Raw genomic sequence first — 25,967 nt, 5'->3', positions numbered from 1 at the left:
AGCAGAGCAGCATTCAAGAAGGCTACTGTAGTGGACAGAAGGTGCTCCTATTCAGTCTTCAGCATCTGTTCTGCTTTCATGAAAGAATTTCAAAGGAGGCCTTCAAGCAAAAATAATAGGAGCCTTTTGTTGTCTGGCTCTAATGTTCTCCACTATACCTGAGCCATGCTGTGGCAGTTTTAGTGTGCTTGAGGAAAGCCTCTTGATTAAAAACACACTACAACATGATTTATAGCTTATTGCAATGCACTGTAAGTAGCCATAAAATTGATGCTTTTTATGTGGTGATTTGGGAGTGTATCATTAGTCTATTCTTAAAAGACACAGACCCCTCCTCACAATCCCCATTTGTTATACTGTAGGCCTATAATGCTTTAATAAATAATTACAAGATGGCTTTAACAGGTTTATTACGGTTTAGGTGGATTTACCATTCACAAAGACTCGGCTATAGGCTTCGACTTAGCCTACATCTGCTGTCATCTAATGTGTAAATCAGTTTAATAACTTTGTGTGTGTTGCTGCTGGTAGCTGTGGTGTCGTGTGTGTGTGTGTGTGTGTGTGTGTGTGTGTGTGTGTGTGTGTGTGTCAGTGTCAGTGTCAGCCACACACAGAAAAACATGATTATCTTTATTCTATAGCTCGTGCTTATGTCGCCACCACGCGGCCATTCTCCGCACAGCGCGTGCTCACACTGCGCATGATGCTACTGCGGAACATCCGGCCGGTCCCTATCAATCGATCAGCGAGAGGAAGATGGCGCTGGAAGGAGCAAGCAGGGCACGATCGATCACCGAAAAACTCGATTGGGTTTGTTTTTCCTAAACTGAGCCAAACACTCCATAACACCGCCCGGAGCAGCAGCACGAACCCGGGGCAAACAGGCGACAACTTAGAGGTAATTCAGGCGCAAGTTTCTATTAAAATGGCGTTTCTGCGAAGCGTCCAAGAGCGAGCGAACTGGAAACAACAAGGGGCGAAGAGACAGGCCCACCCGACCGCCTCGTCGCTCCGCCATCTTGTCCCTTCGCTACATACATGTCAGGCACGCTAAATTAATCCCTGATAACAAAGCTGCAAGGATGGAGGAATTGTAATCGATGTATTGCACTGTCAAACTAAGCTGTCTGAACTTTTACAGAAGCTAAAGGAGCTGTCACAAAAAATATATTCACTGCTATTTTAAATGTTGTGCGTCTGACCATCAGCTGGAGCTAAATTGTGGTGTCACTCTCCATTTCTTTATTTCAGCTTGGTATAGCTAGCCTACCTACTCCCAAGTATTGCTTCCTCGTTGTTAAAATGTAGTTTATCTTGTCTCTGTTTCGGGGGTTTACTAGTGGTGTCCTGTAGGAAAATAAGTGCCATTCACTAACATTAGCCTACTGCACACAGCAGGCACTCTTTTTCACAAAATGACTAAAAGTAGTAAACTTAACCTCATAGGTTATAAGGATGCATCAGTGTGATTACCCATCGACCTGACCTTAGTCATGGATTCAGTGAGTGAGTTGCAGGGAGTTGCATTATTGTCTTTCTATAAGTTTTGGGATACAGAATGAACTATTATGATTACTATATGATGTCACTGTGCTTAAATAGTGATATATTATATTGATACGATACATCAATAGTTTAAATCTCCATAAAAGTTCCTACCTACAGTTTTAACATAGTGGAACATTATCCAAGGTGGTGTTGTGTGTTGTGGTTTTTTTAAAGCTTTCCACTGCTGTGTGTTTGTTGCAGTCAGACCCCACCCCCCCCTGAGCCTTCAGGAGGATGGAGTTCCCCTGGCACAGTGGGAAGGTCCTGGAGCAGTTGAACCGCCAGCGCAAACAGGGCCTGCTGTGTGACTGCACCTTCGTAGTGGACGGGGTGGACTTCAAGGCCCACAAAGCTGTGCTGGCCGCCTGCAGTGCATACTTCCGCACCCTCTTCCTGGACCAGAAAGATGTGGTGCATCTGGACATCAGCAATGCAGCAGGTGGGTTCCAGTCAGCCTGTTGACACTTAACTCTGCGTACTTTAAAATGAGGTTTATTAAAGGTGGAGTCAGATTCTGGGGAAAATCAGTGAATAACCCCTCATGATCCACTACTGTGTCCGTACTGTGTGTGCACTGAAAAAAAAAACCTGTGTTAATACACAGCCTAGGCTCTGTAAACTGATATGTAAACAAAGGGTATAATAATAAAGGAGGCGATGCTAGGAACAGGTCTGTTAGTGTTAACAGAGCATAGGCTGTGTATTAACACTGGATTTTGTTTTCTCCAGCACACATACAGTCCCGACAGGTAAGTAACAGGAGGAGATATTCACTGATTTTGACAACAAGCATTCTCCAGAATAGCTGACTCCACCTTTTAATTTGAGTTGGTCATTGACCTCTCCTAGTGCTCTGACTTGGCATGATATTGCAATACTTCTATATAACCGCGCCTGTTTGGATTGATGATTATGGTTGCAGGTTTAGGTCAGGTCCTGGAGTTCATGTACACAGCTAAGCTGACTCTGAGTCCACAGAATGTGGAAGACGTGCTGGCTGTGGCCAACTTTCTACAGATGCAAGAAATTGTAAACGCCTGCTCTGCGTACCAGTCGATGGCAAATCCAGCTCCGTCCCTCATAACACTGGATTTCGCTGTTGGTAAGTCCCAGTCTTTCACATAACTTTGTCGGCTTTTTCAATGTAGTGCTGCGATAAATATTCAAATACGGGTTGGAAATATTATCCTCAATTGAATAATTTATTCATCTGTGTCTTAGTGTTGAAACAGGCTAGTTACTGAATGTGTTAATACGATTTAAAGCAAAGTTTTCCTCCGTAAGTGTTACCAGTGACACAGAGATATTTCCACTGTCCACAGCTGGTAGCAGTCATTACAGAAAGCATCTTTCATCTGCACTATAGGTCAAACCTTTAATTAAACTGGCATTTTCTATTGGTAGACTGATGCAAAATGTATTTATTCTGTGATATGATCATAAAAAGAAATGCATCACAGTCCAACTTTAAAATGCGGTGCCTGATGTCCAGTAACAGTATTTAATAAACCCTTTCATTTTGTATGACACTGACCAGGTGACGCAGAGCAGAAAGAAAGCCTGGAGAGTGAGCTGGCAGAAGTGGTGTCCCCGTCAGAGGAGAGTCCTCCCAGCACCACGACAGAAGATAACAAGCCCACACACGACCAGGAACCTTTAGAGGAAGACGCCTCTACCGAACCACAGGCCACTGTCTCTCAGCCAAGCCCGGCCAAAGCCCTCTCAGGCCGGGCAAGAGTCCCTAAAAGCAGCCCCCCCTCTGCTCACAAGAAGGTGTCTGTGAAGAAGGAGGAAGAAAGCGCTGCACAAGGCGCCCCTGGTTTTAAGGACGACCCCTCTGACACTGACTACACGCCCAGTAAGAACATATTGATAAATTCTCTTTTGAATTTCGCCATGATTGCACCATCTACAGTGTAGAGGAGCCAAATGGTGCATTACCGTGTCTATACCAACTTTCGATATGCAGTAAATGTATTTTTTCGACCAAATAATATTGGATATTTCAATTTAATTTATCTACTTTTTACTTTCTATTCTATTGTATATACACTGTTTTATATTGTACAACAAATTCCTTGCACTCCTTAGTATTTAGAATGTATCTAATGTAAATACTGTTTATGTTAATCTGTATCTTATTCTACTCTATATTCTTTTATCGTTCCTATTGCACTGTGGCTCAGAGATAAACGCCATTTGGATTCTGATGTATGTCTTTTATATATCAGAACTGAGCATAAAAAAACGTTGACTTGACTTTTTGATATTTTTCCCTTTTGTCTATAGAATCCCAGTTGACAGCTGCCGGTGGCTCATCCTACATGAGCTCTCGGGGGAGAAGAATCAGGAAACGACCGCGACGAAACTTTCCAGCCGGTGAGATAGGATGTGTTTGGTTTGTCCCACAGATATTCACTGACTTTGACAACAATCCTTCTCCACAATCTCTTGACTCCCACCTTTTAAATCCCATGTACCAGTGACAGGGTTACAGATTTTTTTTTAAGTTGCTTTTCAAAATTCTTGAATATACTTTGTGACAATAGCTATTCCCATTCAGGGTTCGACATAACGTATAGCCCGATGGCCCGGGGCCAGTAAAATCATATGCAGGGCAAGTTGATTGGCCAGTAGGAAAAAAAAGTTATGTTGAACCCTGCCATTCCCAGACAAGGCTTTTGGACAGTCCTTGCATTCCAAATAACATACTTTTTCTTTTTACTACACTACATACTAAAGTACACAAGAGTTTTAGGGCCACAGCCCACAGGAGAGAAAAAAAATCAGATAAGGAAGATTTTTTTTTCATTATGTCAAGACATGTCAAGAATAAAGACGAATACTCCAAAATGCTATTGGAGTTAGTGGGGCATTTATCTATTTTCAGCATACTACAATTGAAATGCATGTATTGGGACATCCTAAATCTTTTTTTCTGGCATTCTAAATGGTAGGGAAGTATTGGTATTGGAATGCAGGGAGTGTGTAATTTTTCTGTGTTATCCCCCCTTGTAGAAAATGACTCGGAGGACGAACGCCCATCTAGTACAAAACTTGGTAAGAAGGTGTCAGAGCCGGCAGAGGAAGAGGCCAGGGGACCAGAAGAAGACTGTGTGGAGAATGTAGATGATAGAGAGGCTGATGAAGACGTGGAGGAGGAGGAAGAGGATCAAGAAGAAGAAGAAGAAGAAGGGATTGAGGAGGAAGAGACAGAGATGGAAGATGGAGAGATGGAAGAGGGAGAGATGGAAGAACTAGATTCCAGCAGCGAGGCAGAAGACAGACACGGTCAGTCTGCGTCTATGGGCAGTCGCTCTGAGTCCAAGCCCTACAGCTCCGTGACACACAAGTGTGAGGTGAGGAAATGTCAGCGTGGAGGTGCAGGGGGAGTGAAATATACTTTGTTCGGACATTTGAGCCATGGAAGTTAGTTTCAACTGTTTACTCAAAGCTGTTGCCACCCCCCCCCCCCCTCCATAGAGGCTCAGTCCTCTTCGCAGCAACTGGTTGAATAGCACTGCTCGTCACAGTCTCAGGCACACTGAGCTGGTTTTGCATGATGCAAATGCCGGGATGCTTAAATGTAAATCTAGTTGGTTTGTATGTTGGCTAGACTTCACTTTTCATCAAATCAAACTCAATTTATTGAGCACTTTTCATACACAGTGAAGGCACTCCATTTAAATCCAAGGAACAATAGCCCCCCCCCCCCTACCACCATTCACAGAGCATCAAATGACAGAGATTGAAACACTTAATAAAACATAACTAGGTAACACAGACAGTGAAAGCATGGATCAGTAGAACAATAAAACAGGAAGTGAGGAAACACAAGGGGGCAAACTTAACGCGGTTGAATTGTATAATGTTCGTTTAAAAGCCAGACTGAAAAGGTCTTTGAGTCTTCTTTGAAAAACAATTCTAACATATTTTTTCTTCATTCCAGGACTGTGGGAAGAAATTCACCCACACCGGTAATTTCAAGAGGCACATGCGTATTCACACCGGAGAGAAGCCATTCAGCTGTCGGGACTGCAACAAGGCTTTCTCTGACCCCGCCGCCTGTAAAGCCCACGAGAAAACACACAGGTGTTTAACACATTAATAATAATGAATAGCTTTATTTGTATTGCACCTTTTAAAAACAATGCTTTACAAAGTGCTTTGACATAAGAAACATAGGAGCAAGTACAAATCAAATAAATACATACTGATCAAAAACACATATACAATAAGATAAATACACATACTCATATATACACATGATGGTGAAACAGAGAAACTGGGCACCAAATGCAATAAACCAAACAATATTGATAGGTGCTCGGGTAAAAAGACATTGAGGAAGAGAATAAAAAGAGGGCATAGCAACATAAAAGTGAGTCTATAAAAATGTGTTTTAAGAAGTGATTTAAAAGAACATTCACTGTACCGGCACGTGTGATTTCACACATGGGAAAATGTTGGGTTAGACAGTGAGACCAAAAAACACTCCTTTTCTCAGGCTAGGATGAACCGATTTCTCAGATTTCTGCACATTTATACTACATAGGAATCTCAGAGTTCAATACACCTTCATATTTCCACCGGTGAAGTGGGTCTTTAAGCTGTTGTCGTTGCCTGTCCCCCTCCCCCCCCCCCCCCAGCCCTCTGAAGCCGTACTGCTGCTCCACCTGTGGGAAGAGCTACCGTCAGATCAGCCTGCTCAACCTGCACCGTAAGAGGCACACGGGCGAGGCGCGCTACAGCTGCGAGGTGTGCGGCAAACTGTTCACCACCTCGGGCAACCTGAAGCGCCACCAGCTGGTGCACAGCGGGGAGAAGCCCTACCACTGTGACTTCTGTGACAAGGCCTTCTCCGACCCCACCGCCAAGATGAGACACCTGGAGACCCACGACGCAGACAAGGGCAACAAGTGTCCGCACTGCGACAAGCGCTTCAACCAGGTGAATTATGGCTGTTCAAAAGTTTGACTCATTCTGTGGGGAAAACAGCAGCTGTAACGGCGTCCCTTATCTTTAAAGCCACCTGTAAACTCCAAATCCAGAAAAATCCTTCTAACTATGTAATGTGGGGGGTTAGTTGCATGATAGTAAAGCATCTGAAAAGAGTGAGGCATACTTATCAATCCATTATTAAAGATGTTGTCATTTAAGTTTGATCAACCTTACAGAAATTCGGTTAACGCGAGGCAGGCTAAGCGCTGGTATTTATCACATATTATGTATTTTGGACTAACCTGTTTTTCGATCAGAATTTTGTGCTATCTTATTGAGACGAACAACTTTGATATCATATATTGATTTTTAATATTTTCGACCAGGTTTACACAGGCTTTGCAACAAGTACTACAAACATAATGCTCTGAATGCAGGTTTCTTAGACAAATGTTATTTTGTGCCGAGTTTGGTAGTCAGCCACATATACACACAGTATTATTTCAAGTGAAATGTTACTGGGCATTTAATGTTGATTGTGTTTAACTCATTGCCGGACTTTGTGTTTTTCTTAAGATGGGGAACCTAAAGGCTCACTTAAAAATCCACATCACAGACGGGCCTCTCAAGTGCAAGGAATGTGGCAAACAGTTTACCACTTCAGGTCAGAAGATTGTATTGAGCATGTTATGTATCAACCGTTCCAGACATTTCAATTTTATGTAAAAGAAAGCCAAAAAGTACACAGTGACACCTATTAGTCAGACTGTGTTTTTGACCATTTGCCCTGAAGCATAATTTTGCAGCTGTATTTGGCCTAACCGTTGTGGAATGGTGATCTTGCTTTGTAGGAAATCTAAAGAGACACCTGCGGGTTCACAGTGGGGAGAAGCCGTACATCTGTATGCACTGTCAGAGAGCTTTCAGCGACCCGGGAGCCCTACAGAGGCATGAACGCATCCACACAGGTAACTCCCATACATGACATTCAAGACTCTGGAATCAATATCTAGGCCTAACATGGTCTGTGTATCTAGTGGTCATTTGGTTTCCATTTCACAAAGGGATATATATTTCAAAAATACTAATAATTTGAATACAAAAAAAAAATCTTAACGTTTAGTTCACTTATTTTTGACCCTTATAAAGAGAAAACCATTTTAATTAAATTAAAATGTTCAACTTTCTTAATTTAGAAAACAAAAATCAAATCTCCACTGTTTTTTTGTTTTTTAATATTATTTCATAATCTTTTGTAAAAGGAAAATCGAGTAACTTAAAACCCTGACCCAACATTTTTCAAATTTGTCAACCTGAAACCCCACACAAATCATATGCCTACATCCCCACCATGACGAGACTTTGGTGTTCCCCCTTCGATCAGGAGAGAAGCCGTGCGTCTGTTCTATCTGTGGCAAGGCCTTCACCCAGGCCAGCTCGCTCATCGCTCACGTCCGCCAGCACACCGGAGAGAAGCCCTATGTGTGTGACCGCTGTGGCAAGAGGTCAGTAAATCAATGCTGCAACAGAAGGCTCACTTTTCAAACTGACGAGAGGAGTGTATAACCTGAGATTCTCCCAACAAAGAGATTTGGAAATATGTGCAGAGAGAACAGAGAACCATGCACAGGGAATAGTGGGAGTCACAGACCACATGAATGGCCTAGCAGTTCTTATTCATTTTGGTCTACCATTCTAAAAGTAATATACTGGTGTGAAATTTCAAACAGAAACTTCCACGTAAAAAGTGAGAGAGAAAAAATCGTTTGTACATTTTGAATAATTGTTTTTAAATGTTTGTGAACTGGCCCTTTTAAAATGGGTGAGTGTTTTATATTGTTTCTCTCTCTCTCTGGACAGGTTTGTACAGTCCAGTCAACTAGCCAATCACATTCGGCATCACGACAACGTCCGGCCACACAAGTGTCAGATGTGCAACAAAGCGTTTGTTAATGTGGGAGACTTGTCCAAGCACATCATCATTCACACAGGTAAGGACACAGTTATGACCAAATCAGCAAACCAGCAGAGTTTATAGTTTCCTTAACTTTCCTTTACTTAAAGACCCTGTAAACCCAAATCCACAAAACATCCTTCTGTGGCATTGGAGGAGTTAGTTGCATGATAGTAAAGCATCTGAAAAGAGTTAAGCATATTTAGCCATTCAAATGAAAGATATCATCATTTAAGTTGGATAAACTTGACAGAAATTCAGTTTCAAATGAAGCGGTCTATGCTATGCTTCTTATTACACAGTAATTATTTTGAACTAATAGTTGTGGTCCTCTGCGCAAACGTTCTATTATAACTGTTGCCATGGAGACCGTTTGATACAGCCACGCCCACACAGACAGTTATAAAAGCATATTTTTTTAAACTAAGTTTTGTAATATTTATGAACATTTATTTTCGGTTTTATAAAAGTGTATTGCCACACTCAACTTTGATATCATATGTAGGTTTTTTTTTACTATTTTTGACCAGGTCTCCAGAGGCTTTACAACTTAATTTGATCACTTCTCTGCTTGTCTCTGCCCTGCTCTCTGTAGGGGAGAAGCCTTTCCTGTGTGATAAATGCGGCAGAGGGTTTAACCGTGTGGACAACCTGCGCTCCCACGTCAAGACGGTGCACCAGGGCGCGGCGGGCATGAAGCGCCTGGTGGTGGCGGGGGGCAGTGCAGACCAGGGGCTGGATGGCTGTGCTGGGGCCTGCAGCTCTGACGGAGAGATCAACATAGTGACCGTAACCACAGAGGACATCGTCACCCTGGCTACCGAGGCACTGGCAGCCAGCGCTGTGACTCAGCTGACAGGTGAGGCAGCCACATGAAGGCAAAGTTTAGTGATCACTTATTATACAGAAATGTGACATCAATCTGGGTCCCCCGGAGTGTCTAGAGACTCCCAAAGTATGGGGGGGAGCTCTCTCTTTTTTACTTCCACCTGAAAACCTGTGTTCAAAAACCCCAGTCAGATTTCTCTCACTGTATGACATCATAACGGGAGAAGCGAAGCCCCGTCATTACCAATCTAACTTAGCACTAAAACCACCTGTGATGAGCACACACCTAGATACAGGCATTTGATTCAGGGCCAGTCAGAGTAGACTGAGCTATTTGGAAGGCAGGGCTTGAAGACACTCAGGGCTCAAAAGCACTCAGAGCGCTTCAGACAGAGACTGAGAAGAAGAGATTTATTTTGACAATACAACATGAAAAAACTGTTGAAATCATTGAACCTGAAAATGAGCGTAATATATGAACTTGAAGGGACATGTTAAAGGGGTAATCTGACCTGGGCTGGTGCAGCTAATGCTAAAAGAAGCATGAGTGGGAAATGGCTCACACAGTGATGATTGTTAGTTTACCTCGGCCCATGTGTTTGTTAACAGTGGTTCCAGTGGCTACTTCAGTGTCTGCAGACGAGACGGAGGCTTTGAAAGCTGAGATCACCAAGGCAGTAGAGAAAGTGCAAGAAGCAGGTAAGACTGCAAGGAACTCACTATACAGTATGGATGGAAACAGTATGAATTCAGTATGAATTTAAACATATTTGAATAATATCATATCATAAGAAAAGTATGGTGGAGCCTCAGAAACATGCTATGAGACAATTATTTTCTCAATTTGCAACGTTAAAATACATTGAAATGGAATCCTACTACTGTTGCATAGCGTGATAACGAGCTTTATTAAAAAAAAGACATCCATTTAAAAGTGACATGATGTTGTATATGTTCAGTAAATCCAGAAGTGATTACCATTAATGGACTTGTATAAAAACACAAATATGATTGTATTGCATGGCCCTTAATCGGAAAAATGTGAAGGCTAAATTAGTAGGATCATTTTTTATTGCATAGTTTCCATCTTAACTGATCAGGTTGTTATGTACATCTGTGTTGAGTTTCAGCCACAGATCCCTGAAAGACACAGGGGGGTCGTCATTTCTTCCAGCGTGAAATGTGTCACGTTAAAGGGAACACACACAGTACAACCCATGTCACTTTGTTTATCCACTCTTCTCTTTCCTGTTCTCAGACCCCAACACCCAGATCCTTTACGCCTGCGATTCGTGTGGCGATAAATTCCTGGATGCCAGCTCCCTAGCCCAGCATGTACGCATCCACACGGCCCAGGCCTTGGTCATGTTTCAGGCCGATTCAGACTTCTACCAGTACACTACCACCACAACAACCACCACCACCGAAGAGGGGGTTTCTGCCACCACATGGCAACCCGCCACGGAGCAGGTCATCCAGGAGGGAGAGCTGGTCTTCAGTGCCCAGGATGGAGAGATAGTGGAGGAGGAGGACACACAAGAGCAAGAAGAAGGGAACGTGACGGTGATTCAAGAGGACGGAGAGGTGGAAACACACACCGAGCTGCACACTGAGGAAAAGGAGGAGACTGTAGAAGAGGCAGAACAGGAGAAAGAAGAACAAATGGAGTGTGAGGGCGTGTCAGGCGTAAGTGGGGGGGAAGAGTGACTGAGATAGTGCTTGCGAGAGAGAAATCCTAATTTATACGGGAGAGTGAAATACAAGAGATGAACTGAGTCGACGACGAACCTGCCAAGATGTTACAAATCAATCTAAAACTGGATTCATAACATACAAACACCTTTTAAAACAATTGTATCTTAGGTCGTATGCTCCTAAATCATGTTTGTGCTGTTGCTAACCAGGTGAGAGACAGTGATTGTTATAGGCAAATATTGCTTAGAAGATGGTTATACTACTTTGTATAGTTTATTTTTTAGACTGAAATGCAGAAGTATGCATTGTGCTTTGTATAAAAACAATTTTGATCACAATTCTGTCTTACCTTCTATAAAGAAAGACCCTTTTGTGTTATTTTTCCATTTATCTCTGGTGAGATATGTGTATATTTTCCTTAAGCTGTCCGAATATTTTATTGTACTGAGTTGAAAGTATTTTCATGAAAAAGCACTTGATGCAAGGATGAACTACATTGGCAATGAGGGGCTACTGAAGATTTTTAATAAGAGTCATTATCATCTGATGTTGTGTTTTCATGTACTGGCAAACATTGTTAGCGCTGTGCATGTATGGTGCTTTGAATGGTTTGTTTTGTGTCCTCTAAAAAAAGTCTTAATACTTCTGATAATCGATTAAAACGAAGTATGTCTTGTCTGGTGATGAAAAACACTTTCACCATTGTTATTCATGTTATTATTTTGACTGTTAATATTAACACCCGCAAGATGCTACACTCATTCATCAGTTGCATTGCTTAAGACGCACAGGAGGTCATAATCTCATCAATAAAGAATCATTACAAAGTGGGATGTGTTGTGCTGTCCATTCAAGTTTACAATGGAAACCATAGAATATCATTAGTTTGGAAAGTACAGACAGTGTACACATTCGCATACCTTTTTTCTAACACATGCAATGGTTGTTTTTGGATGTATAATTACCAGCAATACTGCATCTGTTAACATGTAAATTTTAAGATTTGTAGGTAGGCTACTTCGGTACTCATGATAAAGTTATGGAAGTATTTATGTTGGCAATGATTTAGTGATGATAGTATAGATTTTAATTTTCAGTCCCCGGACTTCCGTGGTTGTCAGTCTTATAATAAAGCTCTCATCCCATTGGCGGATAGGCAGTCAGGGCGACGCGTTCCTCTCTGTGATTGGCTGGATGTCGTGGGTCAAAGTTAATTCGACTGCTAACGCTGACGTCGACTTCTGCAGCAAAATGGCGCCGTTGACAGCAGACGTGCACCACCGGTCCGGTTCTTCATCATTGTCCAAGAAAAGGAGCGAAATGGCGAGCCAGCGGAGGTTCAGACTGCTCGACAACAATGTTATTTTCTTCCTTTCGTTATCCGCCATGTTGCATTGCGCTGTGGCTGACGGTAGGACGTTGGTTCTGCTGGACAACCTCAACATCAAAGACACCCATTCAATCTTCTTCCGCAGTCTGGCAGGTCAGTACGAGATCCGTGGTTTTATATCAAGAAATAGTTCCTTATATGCATGGACCTATTACATATGATGTTAGAGACTTGCTTCTGTTACTAATGGGTGTCTGTCGGCTAATATTCAGTAGAGTCTCTGGGAGTGGAGCTTGTATACCTGAGATTCATGATGCACTGCTCGGCTGCTAACGTCATCTTAGCTGCATTCAAGCCTCTGGCAGTTTAACGTTGTTCTAACTATATTACGGCTGTGTTCTTCATGATAATGTACATTGCACTGAATCGATGCAGCACCACACTTCATTTTGGAATACTTATACGTCAAATAGATAAGTTTTGATTAAAACAATCATATATTTCATAATAAAGTTAGCAGTCATCTCAAACCAAAGATTCAGTTGGGCCAGATACCATTCGAATAACCTATATTACATATGCACACGGTTTTCTACAGCATTTAAACACGTTTTCCTGATTAAATTATTATTATTAGGGTTAATAGCCAAGTAATATACTAGCATAGAATGCAAATCTGTAGGCAAACAACCTTTTTATAACTATTTTAAATGTTTTGTACATTACCGGTGGTGCAACTTTACTCTTGTCGTTATCATCCAGAGGAGAGGTATTACTCTGGTGAATTATTCATGATCCAGGATGTCAGTGCTTACAATCCTCATAGCAAGGTAGTTACAGTAGAGAGTTCAAAATGCTGTGGAACTTTACCTTATTATTGCAGTGACGCATCACAACCACTTATACTATCTATGATCACAACAAGTACAACACATTTCAGCAGTATACATGCGCGGCTCTATATACTACACCAAGTGTAACAAGTGATTCAGTGCCCCATCATAACGTGTCTCTCCTTTTCAGATCGTGGCTTTGACCTCACATTCAAGACGGCTGATGATCCCTCCCTGTCTCTGATCAAATATGGCCAGTTCCTGTATGAACATTTGGTCATCTTTTCACCGTCAGTTGAGGGTAAATGTCACACTCACTTTATAACAAGCTTACAAGGCCTTGTGTTTGCCTTGTTGTGGAATCAATCTTTAACATGTCATTGCTTTCCTGCTCTGCTACAGACTTTGGAGGGAACATCAACGTGGAGACCATCACATCCTTCATCGACGGTGGAGGCAACGTCCTGGTCGCTGCCAGTTCAGACATTGGTCAGTTGATGATTTTCCAACATCTTTTCAATTGAATTTATTAAAATCTATTAATGTTCTGGTACAGGATGTCAAATTCTCTTTTAATCTAGACTCAAATACTGAATAACGGCAACAGAAATGACTTTAATATACAACTTTCATATCACACAACAATATCACAATTCACATGAATCAATACAAATAAATAATAATATATTCAAATTATATAGCGCTTTTCTGACATGCATTTCCTAAATACATTACAAAACAGCTAATACCTTTTTTGAAAGTTGAAAAATGTAGTTTTTCAACCGGGTTATACACTACCTGGGAACCGGCCCTTGCCTGTTTCCATGGATGGACAAGCTTATGAACCTCAATCATTGCTGTAATATATATTTTCTTTAAATGCCATGATATGATGATCCTCTATTTTATGTTAATCTCCTTGTTCCACAGGTGACGCTTTGAGGGAGCTGGGTAGTGAGTGTGGCGTGGAGGTGGATGAGGAAAAGACAGCCGTCATCGACCATCACAACTTTGATGTGTCTGACCCTGGAGAGGTATAACACACACACACACACACACGCACACAGACACGCACACTCACACACACACACACACACACTGCATCTCCCGTCTTTACAATCACTCTTTATTTACCAGTGATCCCTCTCTCCTCCAGCACACCCTGATTGTTGCCGATCCAGCCAACCTGCTGAAAGCCCCAACCATCGTGGGCAACCCCACAGACAAACCTGTTTTATTCAAGGGTGTCGGGTAAGTGCCACTGAAAATGATTTTTCAATGTCTTGATTTTCCCACTATACTCCCATGTAAATGAAATGACCATATTCTACTGAGATTGGGACGGTGCTGCTGAGGTCTGGCATGAATAAATAGCTGCCTAATAATAATAATAATAATTGATAGGTTTTATATAGCGCTTTATTGCCTAGGCACTCAAAGACGCTTTACAGGGTTCCTGGTTCAATTCGTTCACACACAGTCATACCGGTGGTGGTAAACTACTATAGTAGCCACAGCTGCCCAGGGGCAGACTGACGGATAATATTACGTTTTGATCATTTTCTTTAGATTTTACAGTAAGACAAATACGCACAGTAGACAGGGAATGTATATTAGTTTCTAAGTTCTTTACTCCACTTCACCACTTTAACCACTGTCACTTTTTAAATTTGGTTGACATTCATTTGTTATTTTGTTAATTATTATTATATATAATTAAATACATGACTTCTTTTTACTTTGAGCAGCACCTCGTTTGGTTAACTTTTCTCACAATCATTCTGTATCTTCCTTGATTCTATACTGTTCCATAGCACACTCTTTATCCATATGCAACCAGCCTCTATAAGATTTGACTGACCTGCCCCCTTCCCTCTCCTCCCCTTCCAGCATGGTGGCAGACCCAGAGAACCCTCTGGTCCTGGACATCCTCACCGGCTCTTCTACGGCCTACACCTATTTCCCTGACAGACCCATCTCTCAGGTGAGATCCCTCAATACAACTATGACATCATTTATTAACGCTCCTCCAACAAAGAGTAGATTACTGCACTCAACAAGACATATTATTAACATGTGCGTTATTGTAACGTAATGCCTATCTACTAGAAAGCTTCACAGGCAACTACTGGTCTGGCATGTAGGCTATATTACAGCCATTTTAGGTTCATGTTGGGGACTTGTGTGTATGTGGAATGTGTTCAAAACAATGTTGTTTAAAACCAGTTTAAGAAACGTAAAGGAAAAACATTGCTGTTTTTTAAGCGAAACCGTTTTCATGCAAAAGTAGCTCAAGTGTCACTGTGGAGCGTCACAGGATTAGAAAAAAAACATGAGATTTAAAAAAATAATTTTTTTAGTAATAATGAGTCTCTTCCCTCCCCAGTACCCCCATGCTGTTGGTAAGAACACCCTGCTGATTGCCGGCCTCCAGGCCAGGAATAACGCCAGAGTGGTTTTCAGCGGCTCCCTGGACTTCTTCAGCGATGCCTTCTTTAACTCAGCTGTGCAGAAGGCCACACCAGGCTCCCAGAGGTAGCCTCAACTCACCATCACATATTACAGCTACCAGTCAGCAAATCAAATCTCATTATTGATTTTTCTGGCTCCCATAACGTTTTGGTTAACTTTTTAAACTTTGGATGCTGGATGAGGAGTTGTAGCTCTGCATCGTATAAGACAGGTCCATGCTTTACTTTTATAACTCAAGCTAATTTGTCAAATGAAAGTAGTCTTACATTGCATTTGAAAAATTATTAGAGGTGGAATCGGGGATTTCTTGAGAACCGTTTGTTGTCGGAATCAAATTTTTTTGTCAAAATCTGCTACCTGTCCGTACTTGTGGTGCACTTCCGGAGCGCACTGGATTTGTGGGTCAGAATCTCCCAATTAGCATGCTGATTTCAACACTTAAAAACCTCAACCAGATGTAGTAGGCTTCCTGAATCGCTGACTCCACCTTTAAGTATACTAGAGACCTATGTAGTTAACATGTAATGTGTAAGTCTGTAATGACTGAGCATTTATCTGTGCAGCTGTTGTTGGTATATAGGAAAATATCCTTCCTTCAAAGGCCAACTCTGATATTTTGGGGTCGGTTGCTGAATGCAGATATGTTAAGCCAATTAGCAGTATTATAAAAATGGAACATGTTGGGGCGCTCCGGTGGTGTAGTGGATAGAGCTCGTATCATATTGGCTTCGGCCTTCGTTGCAGTGGTCGCGGGTTCAAATCCGACCCGTTGACCTTTACTGCAGGTCATCCCCCCCTCTCTCTGTGGTCCTGTTTCCACCTGGCATTAATATGTGTTTTTTAGGATCCGATCGCGCTAACTACAGGTGGAAACACGCTCAATGCGCATTGAATGCGCATTGAAATGATCCACATTCGGAGGTGGTTTGAGACCACTTATCCACATACCCATTAACAGTGGAAACGCGTATGCGCATCTCATACACATTAGGCCCCGCCCACTCAACTGCGGCGAGTGACTGGGCGGAAACGCGTACTCATTCACGCGACAATTTACGTCATAAAAGCGCACCGTTGCAGGTAAACAGACAACAGAAAACATTGAAGATGGAGTGTATAAGCGGAAATGATGTACGAGCTGATTTCCATACAGCGCGGGGAATTCGAATCCGGATCGCAAACGCGCATAGAAGACGCATTGTTAAGGCCAGGTGTGAACAAGCATATTACATTTACATATAACGATCGGATTCCTCAGAACCACATATTAATGCCAGGTGGAAACAGGGCCTCTGTCTCCCCATTTCAACTCTGTACTATCAAATAAAGCTTTAAAAAAATAAAAATAAAAATGGAACATGCCAAGGAAAACCCCCCACTGACGCAGTCCTTGTCTCATCCTGGTCTGTTAGGTTCGAGCAGACAGGGAACATGGAGCTGGCTGAGGCTCTGTCACGCTGGGTCTTCAAGGAGGCTGGAGTCCTCAGGGTGGGGGCCGTTACCCATCATCCCGTGGGAGAGCTCTCCCCCCCTGCAGCATACACCATCACAGACCTGGTGGTGAGTTCAAGGTTTCAGGGACTTTAGGGAACAATCACCGCATTGAAAATATTTGTCTCAGTCCGAATAAAGGCTGTGTATTTCAATGTTTTGTTGTGTATCTGAATGTGTGTCAAACCTTCTCACAGGTGTACAGCATCGTCATCGAGCAGCTGACTGAGGGCCGCTGGGTCCCCTTCGACGGAGAAGATATTCAGCTTGAGTTTGTGAGGATCGATCCGTTCGTCAGGACGTATCTCAAGAAAAATGGTACGTCGCTGTGGATGCAGAACACTACTAATTGGTTCATTTTAATGTGTGCTTACAACACAAATGTAGTGCACTCTTGGGATTTCGGGGATTGGATTGTATGCACATTTACAGTCACAAAATGTAGCCACTAAACATGCTGTGTTGTCTCTTTTGCTTCCAGGAGGTGAATATAGCGTGCAGTTCACACTGCCCGACGTGTACGGCGTCTTCCAGTTCAAGGTGGACTACAACCGACTGGGATACACACACCTCTACTCCTCCACACAGGCAAGTCCATCAGGTTTACTTCACTTCAACATACTGGTCTGGTGACTTTACAGAGACCTTCATGCAAATGAAAATGAAAGCAGAGAAATACCAGTCCTGCGAGACAGGCCTGATCTCACAAGCTTCACACTTTCTCCAGTCTCCGTTCGCCTCATCCATTAGTGGAAGGCAGCCTGCTGATTGTTTTTTGTGATCACTGAAGCGGACATGGATCAGTGAATAAGCTAATGAGATATGGCCGATCTCGCAAAGCTTGATCGACGACTACATGAACCAATCGGAAGCGGCCTTCCACTATAGAAAGGAAGCGTTAGGTATGAACGTGGGTCCTGATTGTCACGTTGTTTTTGGACTGTCTCCCCACGGAGATTGGAGAAAGGCCAGACTGATCTGCGGGAGAGTTACAAATGTCACGATCACAAGATGAGGCTGGTATCACTGGGCTACAGAAGGTTATCTAGGGAGTACTAGTACAACCACCTTCCCAAAACCTTGATATATGATTTCAAGGTTTAGCTTCTGGGCACTGTGGCTTGGAAGACATTTAACACCCATGCTCCTCTGCAAGGCAAGGCAAGGCAAGTTTATTTATATAGCACAATCTAGACACAAGGCCACTCAAAAGTGCTTTACAGGGGCATGAAATACATCAAGATTAAAATGCAAGTATACACATTAGAACAGTGGAACACAAATATGAATAGAAATAAAACGATTGAATTATAAAATAAAAATGACAGGTTAAATGGGGAAACATAAAAGTCTTCTGGGCTAACTTCTTCTACCATTGTCTTCTCTTCTTCCCAGGTGTCTGTGCGTCCACTGCAGCACACTCAGTACGAGCGCTTCATCCCCTCAGCCTACCCTTACTACGCCAGTTGCTTCTCCATGATGGCAGGCCTCTTTGTCTTCAGCATAGTCTTCCTGCACATGAAAGACAAGGAGAAGTCAGACTAATGCAGAGAAACAACATAAGAGGGGATAAAGGAGATCATAGAATTGAACCTGTGGAGTGAAGAGTTGGAATCGAATGTCTTGAATCTTCTAGCAGGGACCTGGGACTGTATTTAAAAAAAAATACAGTGTTTGTTCGGTTATTGGGGCACTCAACTAATCGGGGTCTGGAGAGCAAAATGGCTGCTGATGTTGACTAATAAAATGCAGTGGTTGGGTTTTTTTTTTTTTTTTTTTGTACACTGAAAATCAATACAAGGCCTGTAAAAAAAAAAATGTCCTAAAGTCAGTCTGAGTTTGTATAAATTTACATTTGATAATAAAGCACTTGCCTTGGAACATGAAAGAAATCCTTACCAAAATTTGACCCACATTTTGTTAATTAGGAAATGTCATTGTGGTTATTATTACTACGTGCACTGAATATGCCAACTGTTCATTTGTTTTTTGATAAGAATTTAACGCGTTTCCATAAAGTTGGTGTCAACTTAACAATAAAATATTGACATTCCACACTGTTGAAATTGCTGTCCCTTTTGTGATATCTATATTGATTTGAGTAGCCTATTACTTATTTTCTGCTACATGAGCTTAAACCAATTTTGATTATACAACATGTCACTTACCATAAGCCTTAATCGTCTTCTATTGTCAATGAAGGGTCCAACTTTAAACTATGGTTGCGTTCCGAATCGCATACTTTCTACTATATAGTATGTAGAAAAAAGATTTAGGATGTCCCGATTCTTGTGGCCAGATTTAGGATGGTTAGAAGTACCCGGATGTCCTACTTCATGCGGCCAAGATTGTTAGTGTTGAAAAGTGCATCCTATTTGGGCAATTCTGACCCACAATCCAGTGCGCACGTGAAGTGACGTAACATCGACGAAGCCTCCATATGAAAACAAACGGGGATGCGACGGATATAAAAGCAAGAGGCAAGATCAAGGCGCAATGTTATGATGAAATAAGAGAGAAAAGTATGTCCCAATAGTATGCATACTGCATCCTAACTAGATTCTTTTTATCGTCGGATGTAGTATGTAGAATAGAAAAAAGAAAGAGTATGCGATTCGGAACGCAACCCATGCCTTTACTTCCTCTGCATGATTGAGTGACGTGGACATTGTGAACCAATTTCAAAGGCAGATTTCAAGAAGTAAATTAAAACAGTCTTGCACTAACGCCGATTTGAATAGTTTGTTCTAATGATTCAATATATTTAAATTGTTTACAATTTATTGTGTTTTATTTTATTATTTTAATTTTAATGCGGAGCAAAAAAATGTTAACACTTTACAATAAGGGTACATTAATGAACTGTTAATAAATGCTTAGTAATTGCTATTAATGGTAAGTTAATTCTTATTAAGCATTAACTTACTTTTAATGCTTAGTTAGTTATTAACGGTTAGGTAATGTTTGGTTAGGCATTAACTTAGGGTGTATTCACACATGCTGTGTTTAGTTCGGTTGAAACGAACTCAGGTGCACTTCCACCTTCGGTGCGCATCTTTCAGACAGGTGTGAATACAGCAATCGCACTCGGGGGCGGACCAAACAAACGCTCCGAGACCCAGCTGAAGAGGTAGTCTTGATGCGCTTCAAAACGCACTCTGCTGCAGTTCGTTTGTGGTGTGAATTTGGCCGGACTCGATCCGACCCAATTGCAGGAAGCACTGCGCCTTTTCTTTCTTTTCTTTTTTAATAAATCGCCATCAGCTTCACATTATGGGAAAGTGTTGTTGTCGCCATTGTTAGGAAGATTAGTTGTGGTTTGACCGGGAGCCCCGAGCGAAAATATTACATTTGATAATGATGCGTGCGGATCAGCGATCAGATGGAGAGGAGCGTCTCCCGTAGCCTACAGTGCCAACAGGTTCACGCTGCGCTTTGCATGAAGTGTGTGTTTTTATTGTTCTTCCCAACGGGACCGTCAATACTGTCCCCGTGTCAGTTTGGTGCTGAACTGCGCCGAACTGACACCCAGCTGATACACAGCTTAATCAGCTGTGTTTCAGTTTGAGCCTATTCTTCACGCGAGTCGCGCGTCCAGCAGCAAAAATACAGTAAAAATTATGTTTCACATCGTAGGCTAGAAGTATGAAGGTATATGTGGTGCATAAGTCTTTAGCACATGTAACTGCAGATTTCGAATGCGTAAACTGAAGTCACAAATGTGTAACAGTAGATTTGAAGTCGTAAATATTTGTTTTGCATGTGTACTCCAAAGTCACAAATGTGTAACAGTAAATTTGAAGTCGTAAATATTTTTTCTACCATTGTGGACACAAAATAGGGGCTACGAGTTCACAAATCGTTGTTACGGGTGCACAAATCCTATCCTGTGCATCGCAACTTCAAAGAGTCATGCGCTTGACACTTTTGCTACAATCATTGCAGCACAGTTGGTGCAAAACACATTTGCACACCCGTGTTTTATAATGTGAGAACATGCCCCCAATTTGTGCATTCGTAAACCCAAATGTGAACTAACGCATCAGAAGTTGCACATCTGTGAAAAATGTCCTCTCAAATAAAATGATATCGAGCACAGCATTTTAATGAGCGAGCACAAATCGATGATACAACTGCTCAAATCTGTTCCTACAAGTCTCAGCTGAGGGTTTTCTCTGCTCGAATCTGCTCCTGCAAGTCTCGGCTGTGGGTTTTTTTGCAGGTAGATTTGCACCACGCCCAGGTGGTAAATGTGGTGCAAAAGTGTTTCGTATGCGTAGAACAGATTTGTATCCGTAGAAGGTGGGCGGGACAACATTGTCGCATCATCCAATGAAAGCGCCGGTTGGGACCCGTGACATCAGCATGTGAACAAACGGAGGAAAAGCCTTTTTCCTTCGTCCCTTTTCACCAGAAATTGTAGGAAATGACTAAATGAGCAACAACAACTATCAAACTAATGCGAAGTAGTAGGTAGTAGTGAATTGAACTCTTTTTCTGTAGTTTTACATTGCATTTTTTAAGTAATGGAGAATTACATTATATGTACTCCAGCCTTTGAGGAAAAGTAGTCCAAGGTGTCTGTAACAGTAAATAAGCCGCGTTAGCTAGCTTTGAGGTGGTTTCCCGATCATTTTAAACAGGACAGGAGGCTTATTATGTGACACGGTGACGTTGAGGAGGGGATACCCATTAAACACCAGGACCTGCGGTGGTTTAATAAACAATTGAGCTGCTTCACAATCTCTGTCCGGAGCCGCAGCAGTGTCTGGACTGACGGTCACGGACACACGGTCGGACACAGACCTAGGGTTTAGCTAGAGCCTACAGGACACGGAGCCATCCCACGGAAACTATGAACTGTAAGTCTGGTTTTCTTATGTTTTTAAACTTCAAAGTTGGTCGGTATAATACGTTCAATGATGAGAAGCAACGTGTGGTTATAATGTATTGCAGGCAGCATAGCTAACCACTAGCTAACAAGTCATAATGGGTATAACAGCTAATGTTCGTTAGCATATTCTTTTAAAGGATGTACCGTTTTTTAAGGCATTTGGTCACTTCTAAGGATGTTAATAATTAACTGTTAACGTAAAATAAGAAGGCTGACCAATGAATCCTTCCGTTAATCAGTTAAAATAATCCCGGCGCTAGCCAGGGAAATATGAGTCAGCTGAATACTGGAGTCTTGTTGCTATAATAATAATCAGCGTGTCTGTATGTCTGCTTTTCTGGGACATCGGCACCTTCATACATAGCCTACTAGTTTTACATCAGGATGTAATGTTAGCATGTGTCGACCTCATATAGAGCGTTTTCTGTCTTAATAGTGGCTATGAAGATCCAAATAAACACATGTGAGCAGTATACTATTCTGCTCAGCCCGTCTCAACATCATGTTGCTGTTTCTGAATAAAAACAGGTAGACAAGCGTCCCATTATGCAAAGGATTTTTTTTTAATTGTGCAGCTCCATCGTGTTTAAATCATATTTTATATCTGTTTTTCCAGCCTGAAAAAAAACATTTACAACTAATTTTAAAAGTCACTAATGACAAGATACCCCCCACGAAGAGAATGAATTGCAGGGCTGTTATAATAAACTATATTGATTAGTTTTTAGCTTTGTGTTCTTCATCAACTCGAACCTACATGTATTTTATTTATTTTATAAATCTTAACATTATCTTAACATCTGAATGGCACAATCTGCTTTTCCACAGACTCATCTTGGCTGTCCTGCACAAGGCCTGCACAAGTGTCTGGGATTTCCATCCTGTCAGGGAGAAGCCATTGTACAGTGAGCAGCTACAGTCAGTCCTAACTATTATCCGTCATGTGTTTACTATAACATCACTAATGGGATCTAACAATTGTTTCCGTCCCCAGTGTATGCATTGCTGAGGGAAGGACACTCCAGATAACTGAAGACTTCACTGCTCCTGCTGCCTTGAGAAGATCTCCGAAGATGGAGCAGCGTGGAACTCACCTGGCAGTCACAGCACATCAGTCTGACTCTACACTCTACACACAATTTGTTTTCAATTTTTAGATTGTGATTATTATAAATCTAGACAAAGTCAGATCATACTCAATTCATAATCATATTGATTGCAGTAAATGAGGTGACATACTCAGTCATGTTTATTTGTTTGACATATTAAAAAGGTAGGGGAGATTTTGATTAAATATGGTAAACAGTTGGGCTACAGACCAAGGACTAAGTTACTAGTTTTATGTTTTGTTTTATAAAGTCTTGTTCCGGCACATGCCAGAGCATTTTGGGTATTTTTTTTTTTTTTTTTTTTTTTTTTGAAATTCTTTTTTTTATTGTTATTTTCCAGGTCCATACATTTCAGTCAATAATAATACATATCATACTTCTCACTATGTCTTCTATAAATGTACATTTATAACCACATAAAAGTATCAAAGGCCCAGTAAGAAGTACAAAAGTGAGCAAGGACCTATTAAGGCTTTATACATACTGTATTACACACATACAATTTTTTTTTATAGTAAGATAAGAACAAGAACAAAATAAAATAAACAAACATGTTGGGGTAAACCTCAGTGACACATTAAGCCCTCTACAGAGGGAAAATAAAAGAAAACAAACCGGACACACAAATCCACTTTAGACAAATGAAGGTCGTATTGGTGTGACATACGTTATCCATCTTTCCCATCTTTTCAAAAAAGTTTCCTGTTGCAGTCTCAAAGCAAAAGTAATCCTTTCCATTTTAAAAATATCATAGATAATATCAATCCATTCCTCCACAGTAGGCTTTCCTGGTTTTAACCATCTTCTAGTAATAGCTTTTCTACTAGCAGCACTTAGGATCCGAAATAAATATTTGACATTAAAAGAGACATTTTCTGATGTTAAGGCACCCAAATATAAAGACTCAAAATTAAATTGAATGTCCGTCTGAAAAATGCTTCGCACAACTTTATAAACCTCCTGCCAAAATGGAATCAATGAAGTACAGGACCAAAATATGTGAAAATGATTTGCTTCGAGGCACCCACACTGTCGCCAGCACGCCGAAGAATTTGTGTAGTGCTTCTTTTGAGCTGGAGTAATGAAAAACCTTATAAGGGTTTTCCAGCAAAACTCTCGCCATACAGTTGAGCTGGAAGTTTTCCACTGTGTCTCACATAAGTTTTCCCAATCTTCTTCCTTTATAACAATGTTTCCTTCACGTTCCCATTTTTGTTTTACATACAGTGAACTACATTTTGTTTGTTGTAACCCCTTGTAGATTCTTGAGATAAGTTTCTGGATAGAGCCAGCAGAATAAGCATCTATAAACACTTTTAACAGAATATTATCCCAGCCTACTTGTGTACACCCCTTCTGTATTTGGTTAATATAATGCCGGACCTGAAGGAATCTGTAAAAATCATCCTTATCCAAGCCAAACTGCCTCTTCAGGTTTTGAAAACTATTCATAGTCCCTTTATGCAAAAATGTGCAATATGCTGTTAAACCTTGCAAGCTCCATCTCTTAAATCTCGCGTCCCATCTTTTAGGCAAAAAATCTGGATCAAATGCGCACCATCTCAATACCTTTACCGAATCCTTCAGGTTATTTTGAGCTATTACCTTGTTCCACATCTTAAGTGACAAACATATCCATGGGTTCCCCAATTCCTTTAAATTGTTCAATAAGCCCTTATCCCCAATTGCAGCTTGGATTGGGAATCCATCTGATATAGCAACTTCAATCTCCTTCCATCTAGCACAGTATTCCGGGTTGCACCAGCATATTAATGGCCGCAATTGAGCAGCAGTATAGTAATCTTTTAAGCATGGGAGAGCGACTCCGCCCTTGTTTTTTGCCAATTGTAAACTCTGGTATCTGATTCTTGGTCTTCGTCCCTGCCAAATGAACCTAGAAATATGCTTGTCCCACTCCTGAAATTGTTGGTCAGGTATATCTAGTGGAAGGGATTGAAAGAGGTACAACAATTTAGGCAAAATAACCATTTTGACAGATTCCACGCGTGATCCGAAATTAAGAAAAGGTATAAGGTCCCATCTCCTTATGTCTTCTCTAATCTTTTTGTTCAGGGGGAGATAGTTCAGTGAGAATAATTTTGTCAAATCTATTGGAATGTTCACCCCCAAGTATCTAATAAAATCCGAATCCCATTTCAAATTATACTTATTTTTCACATTTACAGAGGGGTTATAATTAAAACTGAGAATTTGTGTTTTTGGAACATTCAGCTTATATCCAGAAAAGGATCCATATTGTTCCAAGAGTTCAAATAACCGCGATAGAGATTGCTCGGGGTCGGTTAAATACACCAATACATCATCAGCGAATAACGAAATAATTTGTTCTCCCCCATTCATAGTGATTCCTTTAATATTGTCATCCTGAATGATCCATTGGCTCAGGGGCTCGATAAAGATTGCAAACAAGAGGGGGCTAATTGGGCAGCCCTGTCTTGTTCCTCGTTCTAATGGAAAGGGGCTGGATACAGCCCCATTTATTTTAATTCTCGCCCTTGGGCTATCGTAGAGAGCTCGTATTGTTTTAATAAAGGTACCATGGAATCCAAATTTGTCCAAAACCCTATACAAAAAAGACCAATTTACACAATCAAAAGCTTTTTCTGCATCTAGCCCCACTAATACTGCTTCTAAATTATATTCCGTTATATGGTTAATTACATGTAATGTCCTTCTGATGCTATCTTGAGTCTGTCTTTCACGAATAAATCCCGTCTGGTCAAGGCTAATAATTTGTGGCAACAATCCCTCTATTCGTTTGGTTAGTATATGGGTAAAGATTTTATAATCCTGGTTCAACACGCTTACTGGTCTAAAATTACCACATTCAGACTTATCCTTCCCCTCCTTC

The 25,967-nt window shown here is 41.4% G+C and overlaps 2 protein-coding genes and 1 long non-coding RNA gene across 3 annotated transcripts; all 3 read left to right on the top strand.

Moving 5' to 3' along the window:
* Positions 1 to 757: 757 nt before the first annotated feature.
* Positions 758 to 11,750, top strand: zbtb17 (zinc finger and BTB domain containing 17). Its single transcript, XM_080030384.1, has 15 exons — positions 758 to 898; positions 1,750 to 1,987; positions 2,471 to 2,650; positions 3,086 to 3,406; positions 3,838 to 3,927; positions 4,567 to 4,907; positions 5,498 to 5,640; positions 6,198 to 6,498; positions 7,066 to 7,153; positions 7,341 to 7,457; positions 7,874 to 7,994; positions 8,350 to 8,480; positions 9,039 to 9,302; positions 9,881 to 9,970; positions 10,530 to 11,750. The coding sequence occupies exons 2-15, from the start codon at positions 1,783 to 1,785 to the stop codon at positions 10,976 to 10,978; spliced, it is 2,841 nt and encodes a 946-aa protein (XP_079886510.1). The 5' UTR covers positions 758 to 898; positions 1,750 to 1,782; the 3' UTR covers positions 10,979 to 11,750.
* A 463-nt stretch (positions 11,751 to 12,213) lies between these two features.
* ddost (dolichyl-diphosphooligosaccharide--protein glycosyltransferase subunit (non-catalytic)) lies at positions 12,214 to 19,147 on the top strand. Its single transcript, XM_080031535.1, has 11 exons — positions 12,214 to 12,449; positions 13,320 to 13,430; positions 13,532 to 13,618; positions 14,060 to 14,163; positions 14,286 to 14,380; positions 15,020 to 15,113; positions 15,516 to 15,664; positions 17,014 to 17,161; positions 17,290 to 17,410; positions 17,574 to 17,680; positions 18,488 to 19,147. Exons 1-11 carry the CDS (start codon positions 12,218 to 12,220, stop codon positions 18,635 to 18,637), a joined length of 1,398 nt encoding a protein of 465 aa, XP_079887661.1. The 5' UTR covers positions 12,214 to 12,217; the 3' UTR covers positions 18,638 to 19,147.
* A 2,362-nt stretch (positions 19,148 to 21,509) lies between these two features.
* LOC307253396 lies at positions 21,510 to 23,543 on the top strand. The gene is made up of 3 exons (XR_013844960.1): positions 21,510 to 21,954; positions 22,815 to 22,891; positions 22,981 to 23,543. It is a non-coding gene; the product is annotated as an uncharacterized lncRNA (long non-coding RNA).
* Positions 23,544 to 25,967: the final 2,424 nt, after the last annotated feature.

The sequence above is a fragment of the Ammodytes marinus genome (genome assembly GCF_949987685.1).
Source record: "Ammodytes marinus genome assembly, chromosome: 7".
Taxonomy (NCBI): Eukaryota; Metazoa; Chordata; class Actinopteri; order Uranoscopiformes; family Ammodytidae; genus Ammodytes; species Ammodytes marinus.
This window is presented reverse-complemented; position numbering and strand designations above follow the sequence as displayed.